The 13,652-nt window shown below is 40.7% G+C and overlaps 2 protein-coding genes across 2 annotated transcripts; both read right to left on the reverse strand.

Annotated features, from left to right (window-relative positions):
* Nucleotides 1-44: 44 nt before the first annotated feature.
* On the reverse strand, nt 45-5,744 carry mep1a.2 (meprin A, alpha (PABA peptide hydrolase), tandem duplicate 2). Its single transcript, XM_041958155.1, has 14 exons — nt 5,663-5,744; nt 5,531-5,555; nt 5,387-5,440; nt 5,250-5,287; nt 5,049-5,124; nt 4,836-4,953; nt 4,518-4,693; nt 3,867-4,088; nt 3,511-3,657; nt 2,348-2,563; nt 1,659-2,105; nt 1,369-1,542; nt 1,029-1,094; nt 45-584 (listed from the first exon to the last, which is right to left on the reverse strand). The coding sequence occupies exons 1-13, from the start codon at nt 5,723-5,725 to the stop codon at nt 1,036-1,038; spliced, it is 1,815 nt and encodes a 604-aa protein (XP_041814089.1). The 5' UTR covers nt 5,726-5,744; the 3' UTR covers nt 45-584; nt 1,029-1,035.
* A 1,804-nt stretch (nt 5,745-7,548) lies between these two features.
* mep1a.1 (meprin A, alpha (PABA peptide hydrolase), tandem duplicate 1) lies at nt 7,549-13,385 on the reverse strand. Its single transcript, XM_041959355.1, has 14 exons — nt 13,329-13,385; nt 13,220-13,244; nt 13,083-13,127; nt 12,835-12,875; nt 12,531-12,606; nt 12,175-12,292; nt 11,359-11,534; nt 10,943-11,164; nt 10,658-10,804; nt 10,307-10,522; nt 9,102-9,566; nt 8,034-8,207; nt 7,830-7,905; nt 7,549-7,730 (listed from the first exon to the last, which is right to left on the reverse strand). Exons 1-13 carry the CDS (start codon nt 13,383-13,385, stop codon nt 7,862-7,864), a joined length of 1,806 nt encoding a protein of 601 aa, XP_041815289.1. The 3' UTR covers nt 7,549-7,730; nt 7,830-7,861.
* Between the last annotated feature and the right edge of the window lie 267 nt (nt 13,386-13,652).

Genomic DNA, 13,652 nt, shown 5'->3' on the forward strand with positions numbered 1-13,652 from the left:
TCTAAGGTATATGTGTATGAAACATGTAATGAAATAAAAACAAGAAACGTAATATCTTTTATTGTTCATTACACTGGGCAAGATTGAGACATTTCAATCCAAACTATACATTTTTCATAAAGAAATTTATTTAGCAAATTCTATATGATCACTTTTATCATACAAAAAAAAATGTCCTCCTGCAAAATTTTGTTAATCTGGGAGACTGACAGTTGGTGATGAATTGTCCCCTGTGGATGATGTCCTGTGTTGTTTGTTTTTTTCCTACTGGTGCAGGCTTAAGTGTAGTTTTCAGTTTTTTAAGTCTTATCTCTAGGCTCAGACTAAGGAGAAAAATCAGTTGTATTCATGTGGGGGTGCACCACAGATACAGAGAGATTGTCTCAGGATACATTTAGTGTCCAAAATGTGCCTAATACTAATTCTGATGCTTCTCTCTCTCGTATTGGTATTCATTTATGCTGTGATTTAATGCTGAGTGTATGTAGAGCACACATGATTCCTCTGAAATGTGCTTCACCGAGCTCTCCTGATGTTCCTCACACCTGTTTCCAGTGGAGAAGGTGGTCTGGCTTGAAGCGCACCTGAAAAGGCAGCAGACAGAATTTTCTTTATTATGAAAATGTATTTCCTGAAATATGAGTTAGTGCTTTGAACTGGAGTGTCCACGTGAATACACATGCTGAGCGGTTTGATTGTAAAGTCTGACAGCAGCAGGAAGGAAGGACCTGCAGCATCTCTCTTTCACACACTGCGGGTGAAGCAGCCTGTCGCTGAAGGAGCTGCCCAGTGCTGTCAGAGTTCTCCATCAGGGATGATAGCTCAAACATCATCGTCCTTTCTCCCACTACCTACACTGGGTCTAGTCTTTATGCAAAGCTAAGTGTCTAAGTGGTATTGATCTCCATACTTTAAAACTCTTTAAACGCTAATGGGTGCAAGCCTGGGGTGACATGGGTTAGCAGCACATGTTTCTTTGTGTTTCGGAGCCTCCGGCCTCTTTTCCACCTCGCTGATTAGCTTCTCACCTGTGATCTAATTTCTTGATGCAACTGGATTGACAGGTACCTCAGTCTTGATCAGGTGGGTCAAATCTACAAAACGAGACAACAGGTTAATGAAAAAGTTAAAGGAAATATTAATGTTTAAAAACTGGCAACATGGCAAGATTTTAATATGTAAGAGAAAAGTGAGACAAGATTTAGAGTAATTGGGGAGGGGGGGTCAGAAATGTATTTTATGAATTGAACATATATACAAATTTTGTGTGTAGAATTTGTGGAAAGGTTTTTCAGAAATCTAGAAAATTAACTATTGTTTGACAGAGTGCGGTATAGCCAGGTCGAAGCTGATGTTTCTCATTTTCACCATTGAAGTCAGCAGTAATGATGAGGTCATCGTTCTTGAGGAAGCTCCTCCTGTGCAGTTGCATGTGAGAAATGAATGTGCTCCAGCCGAAGTCTGGACCGCGGTAGCACTGGCATTTCTCATCCCACTTCGCTTCCGAATTAGGGATTGGTTTGTTCCAGTGAGGACGAGTGTCTGTGGAAAAAAAAACAATCATATGTTGTGCATCTCAACAACAGGATGTCAAGGTGGGATGATGTGATCTGGCTAGACAGTTTTCTTTTTCCCAAACTCCAGTGACCTGGGCCTACCTGTGGTGAAGCTTCTTGTAGAGGACATCCTCAGTTTTACATCGGGGTCCTGGTCCATGGCAACAATGGTCAGCTGCCTGTTTTTGGCCGGCCACTCCAACACTGCATCATTTTCCCCACTGCAGAGGTGCATGGTCATGCTGACATAGTCTGGGTAGTCGCTGTCTCTTCCATTTGGATAAACGCTGATACCAAATGAGTAGCCCTCCGAGCTGTAGAAGCACTCGCTTTGCCGCTTAGTGCCATTGGGAGTGGTGTTGAGGACGTTGCTGAAGTTGGGGATTTGCCACACAGCCACTGGGCAAACAGTCTCAGTAAGAGTGATGTCATCGATTAAGATGGCGCCCGAGGAGCTGGATGATCCTTTGATGCCTTGGAAGAAGTAGCGGAACTTCCCTGTCACCTTGAGAGTCACATGGGCTATTTTCCAGGCATCATCTCCGTCACCTGAAACACAAAAAGCAGGGAATTATTTTATCATTAAAAGATTTCTAGGTTACTATAGTGTTATAGGTAACTCTGTCATAACAGGTGTGTTTCTAATTAATCAATCATGCAATAAACTCAACCACTACATTGATGGAAAGAAACATACATTTTTTAGTAAAAAATTGAGCGACAACATTCTCATGAGCACTGTGCTACAGGCAACGTATTCTGAACTACATGTAAATGATAAAATGAAATACCCGTGATGGTGTGGACCTTCTTAACACTGCTTAAAGCCCCAGTCCCATCCTCAGTCCTGATCCATATCACCAGATTGTCCCCAGCTGCTCCGGTCATCTTGTAGAAGAACTGCAGGCACTGCTCGTCCCTCTTGGGGTAGAGGATACGGGACTCGAGCAAAGCGCTGTTTCCAGCTGTGCCGGAGGACGTGTCGAACTTCATGTAGTAGCCAGAATCTAAACAGAGAAGTGGCCCTCAGTGAATATTTTGTTCATAGAGTCATGTACGTATTCTGTTCTATTTGTGTATTAAGAACAGCAAATGAATGAGACTTTGCCACTATTGAACAAGACATTCATTTAATTTATTTAAGCCCATCAAAGTTTAACTAATTAGCTGCCCTCCTGTTGTATAAAATGTGAGTAAGACAAGTCGTAGCTGAGCATAGAGTGTAGCATAGTGTGCATTTTGTTGAAGAATGTGTTGCCTTTCTAGCACTAAAAAAAGGGAACACATAGAGATTTATTAGAGAAATATGGGACTATTTTATGTTGAACTACTGTTGGACGTCCAGATTAAGTTGTTGATCGCTTTCCATTTTGAAGTTATAACCCCTTCAGGTAATCCTAACCCAGTCATGACTTGTATCATTTTGACAATTTTAACATATGATCATGTACTACAGTTCCCCACCTTGGTATTTTGTGCAGTAATATGCATCAATCAAAAAGTTTTTATTGTCTATTATTATATATTATATATTGTCTTTATTGTTTTTTGATGGGGGTGAGCCTCTTCTTTGATTGTTTTTTTTTAAACAAAACCAAACAAAATCAGTATTAGGCTTGGAACTTTGGAAAAAACCCTCCTCTCTAATTTCTAAACTCAACCCTGACCAAATGTTAATGGAACAAACTTTTTTAATTACCAAAAATTGCAGATATCTGCATAAAATATCAACTACCAAACATATGGTAAACATAACAAATTGTGTGGAATATGCAGTATTTTAGACTCTGGGTTAACTTCATATGATGCATTTAACTTGACTGTGGTTCTTATAAAGTGCAGGTGGCTGTTTGCTGGGCTTATGTCAGCTAACAGCTGTTAGCTGTCATTCCAGAGATGCTGGATTTCTGTTTAATATACCTTTGCGTATGATGTAAAAAAATTTTCTCTGTACCTCTGCAGCCCCCTGCCAGGGTGTGGTCCGTATCAGTTGGACTGCTCAGTGTCTGGACCCAGTCTGAGTTGTCGTCCTTATTCTGGATCATTCCACAGATGTTGTCCAGCTCAAAGGAACACTGGTCCAGGAGAGTGAGCGTGTTGGCTGGAACACAACAGTTGTCAAGAGTCAGCCAAAAGCCAGAATTTGATTGGGGAAATATGTTGGACCTACATAGCAATACTGGGATTTTTTTACACAATATGTCTCATGTAACTCTAAAGCTGGATTTGTTGATTTTGTTTGGCCCCTACAGTACAGTGGAAGCTTTGCCTTTCTCTAACCTTTGCACAGGCGTGAAAGGAGATACTCACCACAGTCGTACTTGCGGTTGAGCCTGGTGATGTCCACTTCACTGAAGTCAAGCCGCTGGCCAATCACCTCATTAAAATACGGTATAGTGGTGGTGATGGTGGGGATGCTGTCGTTCTTGTTGAAGGACAGTGGTCTGTAGTGCATGATGGACTCGTAATCGTACGCTGTGTTCAGATCAGTGATGAAGCCATCATCATACTTTTCAAAATTGTGGTCCTTCCCTGTGAAGAGAGAGAACATACAAATATGTAGAAGCCATAAAACCTCCTCGACTATCAAACGTATAATTGTTTCTTGTTGTCAGTTACAGCGCCGTAGCTACCACTGAGGACATGAAGGTCACGGCCTCAGAAATAATTCTGTGAATTTGGGAGGTTTAACAGTGATAATGTTTTCGGTGTTTAAGCCAGCATGGACAAGAAGAAGGAGAGGAAGGAGAGCATTTTCATGACAAGCAGGTTGCTCCACCTGCTGAAGAAGGTTGTGTGATGCGGTTGAGAGGTGTGGACCATATGGTTAAAATTGTCTTTAGCAACAATAATTTCAATTCAATGAATGTGAAACTGGTTCAATAAATATATGAATTGTAAAAATCGTACCACTTCTTAAATGGTGTTCTGATAAAAAAAAAAAAGAAAATGGTCACCCACCTTCTTCAATCTGGTCCCACCAGATTTTGACATAGTCGTCTCTATCTGAGCGAGACTGTTCATGGTAAAAGCCCAGAGCGTGGAGGAGCTCATGCTGCACTATGGCCTTAGTGTCACATCCGGCACCGATGGACACATTCTGGCCTATTTTATCATCTCCAACATATGACCAGCATCTGAAATTGGTGTAAAATTCAAATGATAACACAGTCAGCCTAAAGTGCTTTTACTGAACCCTAATCGTCATGCCTATAGTTTGATTGCATTACAGCTTGACCCATAAAGCTGTGAAATGGTCGAGATTATCCTGCAGCTCACCCAGACAGCTTGGTGAAGGAGATGTGGCTGCTCTCTCCCTCATAGGGCTTGAAGTCCACACAGGATCTCAAACGGTATTCCTCCAAAGCCTGGAGGATCACACCTTTGGCATTCAGGTCTAGAATAATGGGAATGAATTTCCAAATCAGTACACGTTTTACCTTTTCAACACATTATTTGCTAGTAGAAATTATTCCTTCATGCACAGTGTACCTAAAGAGTCAGTTAAGATGTATGGGATGGGGAACTTCCATTTTCTTGTTTCATCAAGGATTGCATTTCTACTGGGCTGCAAGACAAATAGAAAGCATTGAGAATATGGGTTTAAGTTTTATTTTATTCTAATCAATGATCCGTAAACAAAATTGACATAATAATCTCTAATAGTAATCTCTAAACAGACGTTCTTCTTACATTACCAGCGATGTCTCCCTCAAACAGGTGGTTTAACCCTTGAAAAGGGAAAAACAAATGTAGTGTGTACATTTTAGTATGTGTGAATATCAGTCAGTGAAGCATATGATCGCAGCACCTGAATCGAACAAGTATACCTCTATTGATCTCGGGTATGTCATCCCTCAGTTCACCAGCATCTGCCTCATCATCTGGAAGATAATTGTATTGTTAGAGCGGAAAAGTTTAAAAAATAAGTTTGCTTTAGGTGCATATGATGAGTAAACTTAATAGGAACCAACCGGTACGGGTCGGAAAAGCTTGCGCCTAAAACACAGAAAGAGATGCATTTCAATTTAAACCTTCAGCAGAGAAAGTTTTTTTATCACTGTTTCTCAGTGTGATTATGTTTCAAATGCTGAAAAAATTCCTACCTTCAAAACCACAAAGATTCCAATGAGTGCAGCAATCCTCCTCAGACTGTCTCCAGAGCCCATGTCGTTGCCCAGACAGGAATGTGTTTCCCTGATGCCAGTGTAAACTTGTCCATAAAGACAGCAGCCAGAGGGGAACTTTGATCCGGATGATACTGTTCAAAGAGTAACAGACATTTCACACGTGTCCTTGCAGCCCCTCGAATACGACTGGCAAGTCGTCAGGTGTTCTGGCATGCACAGGTGATGACAGCAATAAACTTACAACCCTGTATAGCACCAATATAATCAACAATAAGTGATATGAACTGATCTTAAGTCATTAAAACTTGTTTATGGGTTTGACCTCTGGCTCCTCTGTGGCTGGGGACAGATGTCTTACAACAAGTCATGCAAGCTAGGTCTTCAGAGAGCAATCGTGCAATGCAGGACATTTGTTGTTGCCTATTTGTATCAAAACCATTTCCTCTTTGTCTTCAGTGAGGAAACTGCATAAATAGTTCATTCAGGCCTCCCGTAGCACTTCATAAGATTGACGATGCCTTCAAAGTGCTCGGCAAGAGGGCGAAGATGTGAACAGAGATTAAAGCACAGGACAGAACAGCAAATAAAGTGCTGATGTTCCAATCTGCCAACACCATTACGCCATCAAGATCTGATAAGATGCTATTTAACATTTTCCTTATCTTATGATCACTGTGTTGTTTTGTATCAAATGTCAACACAGCTGATTTCGCTCGCTGATATTTAAAGGAAAACCTAAGCACCTTATTATTGCAGTTCATTTAAGTTCAAGGACTTCAAGCGCTAGGTTAAAAAATGATCAAAAGCAGCTGAGGCCAGCGTGTCCTTACTTTTAATGCCCAGAGCTGGTCAAATCAGCCTGATAGTCAGACTGAATTTACGCTTTGCTACAGTTCATTTATTCAGCCGGTCATTGCGTTCCTGTTAGCCAATTTCTTTGTTAGTTTCTGGTTATTACAGTGGCCTGAAAAAGTATTCATACCCCTTGAACTTTTCCACATTTTGTCACGTTCCGACCACAAACATAAGTATATTTTATTGCCATTTTATGTGAAAGACCAACACAAAGGCACACAATTGTGAAGTAGAAGGAAAATTATACATGATTTTAAATTTTTTTCACAAATAAAAAACTGAAAAATATTCAGCCCCCTTTTCTCTGAGTGCAACCAGTTGCCTGATGATTGCTGAATGATCAAATGTTGACCTATTGATTAAATAGAGTCCACCTGTGTGTAATCTAATCTTCATATAAATAGTATAATGTTCTGTGACGGCCTCAGAGGTTTGATAAGAGGACATTGTTCTGCAATTAGTAAGCTGATTGGTTGATTGTTGTTTGATCAATGGACACATGGCTCAAACTATTGGGTTCGCTGGATGAATCCAAGACGTGGGCTCTGAGTTCAAGGCCAAGCTTCAAGAAACAGCTCGATCCGCCATTTCTTATAATGCAGCCCATAGCTTGTTTTGTTTTTTTTTTCACTCTTATGACATCATCAGGGTTATGTCCTCAGAGTTGACAAAGCTCTTCCAGAGCCACAGAAGACATTATACAACTGTTTTCTCAGGCTGGGTGATGAATAAACGGATGTCAATGTGTTAAATGACCTTTAGTTTGATAATAATAAATAAATAAATAAATAATCAACCAATGATAAAACATATTAACTACATCATCTTGATTATTGTCATACTATATTAACTTATTGCATCCTTTTATAACAAATCAAAAACCAAATGTAAATACTAGTCAATCAATTTAAAGAGCTTTTTCATGGGCTTTAATGGTCACACACAGCAGCCATTTTTGCAAAACAAAAGAATCAAAACACAGGCTCGTTCTTAACTGAATAGCTTTTATTGTTTTTATTATTTATTTTTTATAGACAGTTCAATGACAGTTCAATATTACAGGCCAAATACAACTTTATATGTCACGTTTTGTAAATTTTGTGTATAATTTTGATATTGTGTCACAGCAGTAATCATCCAGACTTCATCTTCACAGTTGTTCTTCTCATCCCAGCTGCATATGCTGCATCTGGTTATTTTGAATGGAAAAAAACAAGTAATTCACACGATACAGAGTACGTACGAGTTTGATGTAATTTTTGTGATAGAATAGCGGCTAATGTCTTACCTCAAGTCAATTGTGATCTACGCAGGATCCTCCTATGGGTTAGCGGGAACTTCTGTTTTGATCAGTGCTGTTATATCTGAGGACAAAGAAGTAATTCCTTGACATATCTGCATGCTTCAGAACAGCACAATGGGGAGTCCTATTACAATCATATTTTTAAATATACTGCATTTTCGCACACAAACGTGAACACAAACCACTGACCCTCAAAGTCGATGAAGATGATGAGGTCATCATTCTTGAGGTAGTTACGCCGTCTGAGGTCAAAGTGCTTGACAAAGTTCCTCCAGCCCCATGTTTCACTTTTGTAGCAATTACAGTCAGAATCATATGTCCCCACTTTGGAGGGATTGTCCCAAAAAAACATTCCATTTGATGCTAGAGGACAGAAAGAGACAAAGACGCAACGTGAGGAGTGATCCCACTATGTGCACCATACTGTAGTCATGAAAGAACAGCCTACGACTATATATCATTAATAGCTGGCATGTGTGATGGGTGAATGATTTTAATACAGGGATGTTTGTCAGTCAGTCCACCACTTTGATCCAGATTGGAGTGTCACTGTAATAATTGGATGGATTGTCAGAAAATTTGTGGACGTTCATGTTCCCCTGACTTTTCGCTCATGTGGTTGACGTTTGCAGTTTTGGGCAAAACGTCAACTAATACAGACATTCATGTTCCCATCATGATAACTTAAGTAAAACCTTTGTTGATCCCTTTTCATGTTCTACTCTCCTACTAAGTGCAAAGGTTAGCATGCTAACGTGCTAAGATGTTAACTAAGACAGTGCAAATGATCATTATACCAGCTAAACACCAGAATGCAACCACTGCCACTGTGAGCATGTTAGCAAAAAATTTGTTTCACATTCAGTGTTGTTTCCTCTACAAAACCTAGCAGCAATTTGGATTCCTAAGCTTACAGATTTGTACAAAAACAAACATTTTATGTTGAGAGCCGGTGCTAATTGTTTATAAGACCGGGACTAAAACATTTGGCAATGTATTCAAGAGGTTGTTAAAGAGTTTCACAGTGGATCTCACTATAAATTGTTTTTCATAGCATTTACTAAGGGTTTAAAGGGATCTACAAAGTTTCACTGTCTGGTGGAACATGGTTGCAGTCTAAAGAAGTTCTGACATACACCACCCTGCCAGCAGACTTATTACTATATTTATTGTACTGTTGAATTTGTATCTATGATGCCATCGTAGTTCCCTGCACTTGTCTTAATGCCTCCGGGAATAACGGATAGGCAAACTTACAAGTCATCATATCAGTCGTGAGGCTGCGAGCGGTGGACATCCTCAGCTTAATGTCAGGGTCTTGGTCCATCACCACCAAGGTGGCCTGTCTGTTTACTGCTGGCCACTTCAACACCACATCATTCTCCCCACTGGCCAGGAAGAAGTACAGCCCTGTGTAGTTCCCTGTATAATCACTGTAACTCGACAGAGGCACGACGCGAACCCCATAACCGTAGCCTTCAGGGCTGTAGAAACGAGGGCTGTCAAGAAATGTGCTCGTGTTAGCTGTTTCCATGATCTGGGAGAAGTTCCGGATCCTCCACACTGCATTGGGGCAGCGTGTCTCGGTCAAGCTGATGTCATCGATGTAGATGCCACCAGTGGATTCACTGGGTTTACCACTCACAGCTTGGAAAGCATAGCGGAATTTCACCCCTACCTCCATTGGTACATGGGCGATCTTCCATGAGTGGTCAGAATCCGCTGGGTAACAGGGAAAGGGACAAGATAGCAAATGTTACTGTGTGTGGCAATATTATTTGTATGTTAAGTAGTGGTTTATAAAGAACTGAGGCTATGCTTAAAATTAGCCCTCAGCCTTCATGTCACACTATTGCCTGCAAAGAAATAGTTTGACATTTTGAGAAATATTCATATTCAGTTTCTTGCTAAGACTTGGACAAAATGATCCATGGCACTCTAATATCTGTCCATTAAATAGGAATCACAATATGATTGTGATTATTTTGACAGTCCTCTCTTCACTCTTGGCAACTATTGAATTTTGGATAGGACCAGGCGAGTTTTTTGGCTTGTTTCGAGTCTTTCTGCTAAGCTAAACATGAGCCGATGGCTGTATCATGCATCGCATACAGATAATACAGACAGTTTAAATCTTCTCATGGAACTGTTGGCAAGAAAGCAAATGAGTGTATTTGACAAAATGTTAAAATATTCCTTTCAAATAATTTCAGTAGCAGAATTTACTGTTCCAAACCTTTCATCACTGACTGTGTGTGAATGATCTTATTACTGTGGAGACAGTTAGGGGATGTCTACCTTGTATGTTTTAAGATGTCTGAAAATAATTTCATTTGAATATAATTTTACTGAGCCGAACGACAAATGGCCATATGAACATTTGCCTGGATGCAAAGCATTTATTGTGTAGCTCCAGGAAGCTGCTGTGAAACGTGTGCACTTCAATAACACTTAGTATATACCAGAAAAGGTGTGTATTTTCTTCATCCTACGAACGTTGCCTGTGCCATCATCCATCTTGACCCAGATCACCAGCTTGTCCGTGGAGCTTCCAGTCATCTTGTAGAAGAACTGCAGACACTGAAGCTTCCTCTTGGGGTAGAGGGTTCGGGATTCCAGCACAGCAGACCCCTGAGGCGCCCCGGTCATGGTATCGAAGTGCATGAAGTACCCAGCGTCTACAAATTCAGACGAAATCAGACAAGCTATTACAGCATACAGTGCAAATTCATTTTAACTAATTTCTTTCATGCTGTCTGAACTGAGAATAATCAGTAGTTGGGATTTTAAAAGAGACATAATTCAGCTCTGACCTCTGCATTTTCCCAGGAGTGTGTGATCCTCTGCAGCCACACTGCTTTCGGTGTGGACCCAGTCAGCATCATCAGTGGAAGACTGGATCATCCCGCAGATGCTGGCGGACTCAAAGGTACACTGGTCCAGCAGGGTGAGAGGACCAGCTGGGGAGGTACAGGGAGTAAAGGTTTGGAGAGTCTTTTAAAAATTGTGGCCCATTTTGGTACTTTTGTACATACGTCCTTCTTCCTAAACATGATTTCTATCAACATGGGAAATTTACTTTTGCAATAGATACATACAGCAGTTGTACATCCGGTTGAGCCTGAGGGTGTCCAGCTCACTGAAGTCGAGGTACTGGCCGATGATGTTGTTGAACTCTTTGATTTTGGTGGTGACAGTGGGGATGGATTCGTTCTTATTGAACGAGAAGGGCCTGTAATGCATGATAGACTCGTAGTCGTACGCCGTGTTTTGATCTGTGATGAAGTCATCGTTGTATTTGTTGAAGTTGTGCTCAAGCCCTGCAGGAAATTAATGTTAATTTAGTCATTCCTACCACACAAAATGCCAGAATAAAGGTAAAATATGTACTGTAGGTTATCATTTCTGGATTTAGAACATCTAACGTGACAACATCAAATTTGAAGGCATTACTCCAAACAGAACACAGATGACCAAAGAAACAAAATGATGCGCCATGAAGTTAAAAACAAACCTGGTAAAACCTGATCCAGCCAGATATCCACATAGTCGTCCCTGTCTGTGCGGGACTGTTCGTGGTAAAATCCCAGGGCGTGGAGTAGTTCATGTTCAATCACCGCCTTGTGATCACAGCCTGGGCCCAAAGACAGAATCTGACCGTTCTGTTGGTCACCAACGCTGGAGAAACACCTATGACAGTAGAAGAAGTCCAGCAAACTTGTGACCCAAAACGAAAAAAAACAAAACATTTAAAGCAGCCATGTCCAAACTATTCCATAAAGGGCCGTGTGGCTGCAGGTTTTCGTTCCAACCGAGGAGGAGCACACCAGGCTGGACTCATTTAATCAGCTGATCTCACTTTTCAGCTGATAACTAAGGGATCCCTTGATGTTGATTGGTTGGCCTGGTGTGCTCCTCCTTGGTTGGAAAAAAAACCTGCAGCCACACGGCCCTTTATGGAATAGTTTGGACATGCCTGATTTAAAGGTATACTCCAGTGATTTACTGATGCACTTCTATAAAGTTTGGGGACTCACAGGAGACAGATTAAAAAAAGAACTGCTAAAATCGAAATAGGAGAGGTCAAGTTATCCTGACTTCTAGTCTGCTTTTAGTCTATTGTGTTACCTCCAAAAATCCTGGATCCTACATTTCCTATAATGCAACCGATGGCATCTTTTCATTACATACACCCTACCCAGCAAATGCAGATGTCTTTCCAGGCCCCAAGACTGGAACGAAGCCTCTCCATTATAAATTTATTTTGCAGAAAATTTCGTATTAGATCTTGCAAACATAGTAAACAGAAGTAAGACGGCTCGGGCCATACCCATCTCTCTTTTCAAACTTGATGTATGTCTTCTCTCCCTCATAAGGCTTGAAGTCAATACACGACTTCAGCCGGTACATTTCAAAAGCCTGGTGGACACAGCCCTTGGCATTCAGATCTGAGGAGTGAAAGAAACAGTCACAACAGAGGACACAATATGTTTTCATCCAGGCGGTTAGAAGAGGCACCGGATCAGCCTTAAGTTTGGTTAAACAGCTGTTTTTCAGAGACCAGTTTTTCTTTTTTGCTTGGAATTGTAATATATGAGAGGCACAAACTGGGGCCAACTCTGGGCCATACATGTGACGGTGAGTCAAGACAGTATTCACATTTTAATGAATATCAGAGAAACTCACCCAAATCATCACCCAGAATGTAAGGGATTGGAAATTTCCATCTGTATCTTGTGTCAATCAGAGCATTCCTTCCTTCCTGTAGCATAAAAGAGGTAAAGAGGACTTAAATTGTGACCAAACACCTGGTCAGAGATAATAAAACACACACAATAAACCCACTGCATCTCCTGAAATAATTATTACACTGTAGTTACTCCAAACATGTGATTGCAGAAGGCCGCAGAACAAAGCTGCCAACAACAATCAAGAACTGATACAATGATTATGTATATGTATTTTTCACATTTATTAAAATAGAACTTACTGGAATTAGCATGTCCCCTTCAAACAGGTTTGCACCTGAACCTGCAGCACCGGCACAAACAACACATCATATTTCATCATATATCAGCAATGAACACAGTTTGACTCAACGTTTTTCGCAAAATTCCAGTCAACACAGGAACACAGCGCTGATGTCTTGCGGTTATACTTTGCTTTTTTTTTTAATGTGAAGCACTTTAAAGTGCTTACGTATGAGATAGTGCTACACAACTGAACTGAATTGCTCACCTCGGTTCAGGATGGGGTTCTCATCCTCACCATTCTCATACACCTCTGTAGCACAAATACAGACACATACAGCTCAGAGTCTTGTCACCGCCTTTCATAAATCTTTTTCAATTTGCAAAAGATCTTTTTCGACATACCGTGTACATCAGGAGTTTCAGGTATCTGAATAAAAAAGAGCAGCCTAAGTCATCACGTAGTTAAGGGTCATATCATATAATGCATTCTTATTAATCAGTTAATACTTACAGTATAAGTAGCGGCGAGAGCCACTAGTCCAAACAATAAAAGCACTCTCTCCGTCATCATGCTGAGTGTCACCAAGCAAATGTTGCTGCTTCGCTTTAAATGTGCCCGTTGACAAGATATGACCTTTAAGCGCTTGATGAAGTTTATGCTGGTTGTAAAGAGTTACTGAAGGACTCTGACTCAGCAATGTTACTGATTTGTGAACTGATTTAAATGTTGGTGCATGTTCATAAAACTTGGTTTTACAGTCTGTTATCCACTATCTGATCTTGTTCTTAACGTCCTATAGCACCCCTAAATTGAGCTCATCAGTGTTGGATGTGT

Source organism: Chelmon rostratus, chromosome 18, assembly GCF_017976325.1.
Source record: "Chelmon rostratus isolate fCheRos1 chromosome 18, fCheRos1.pri, whole genome shotgun sequence".
Taxonomy (NCBI): domain Eukaryota; kingdom Metazoa; phylum Chordata; class Actinopteri; order Chaetodontiformes; family Chaetodontidae; genus Chelmon; species Chelmon rostratus.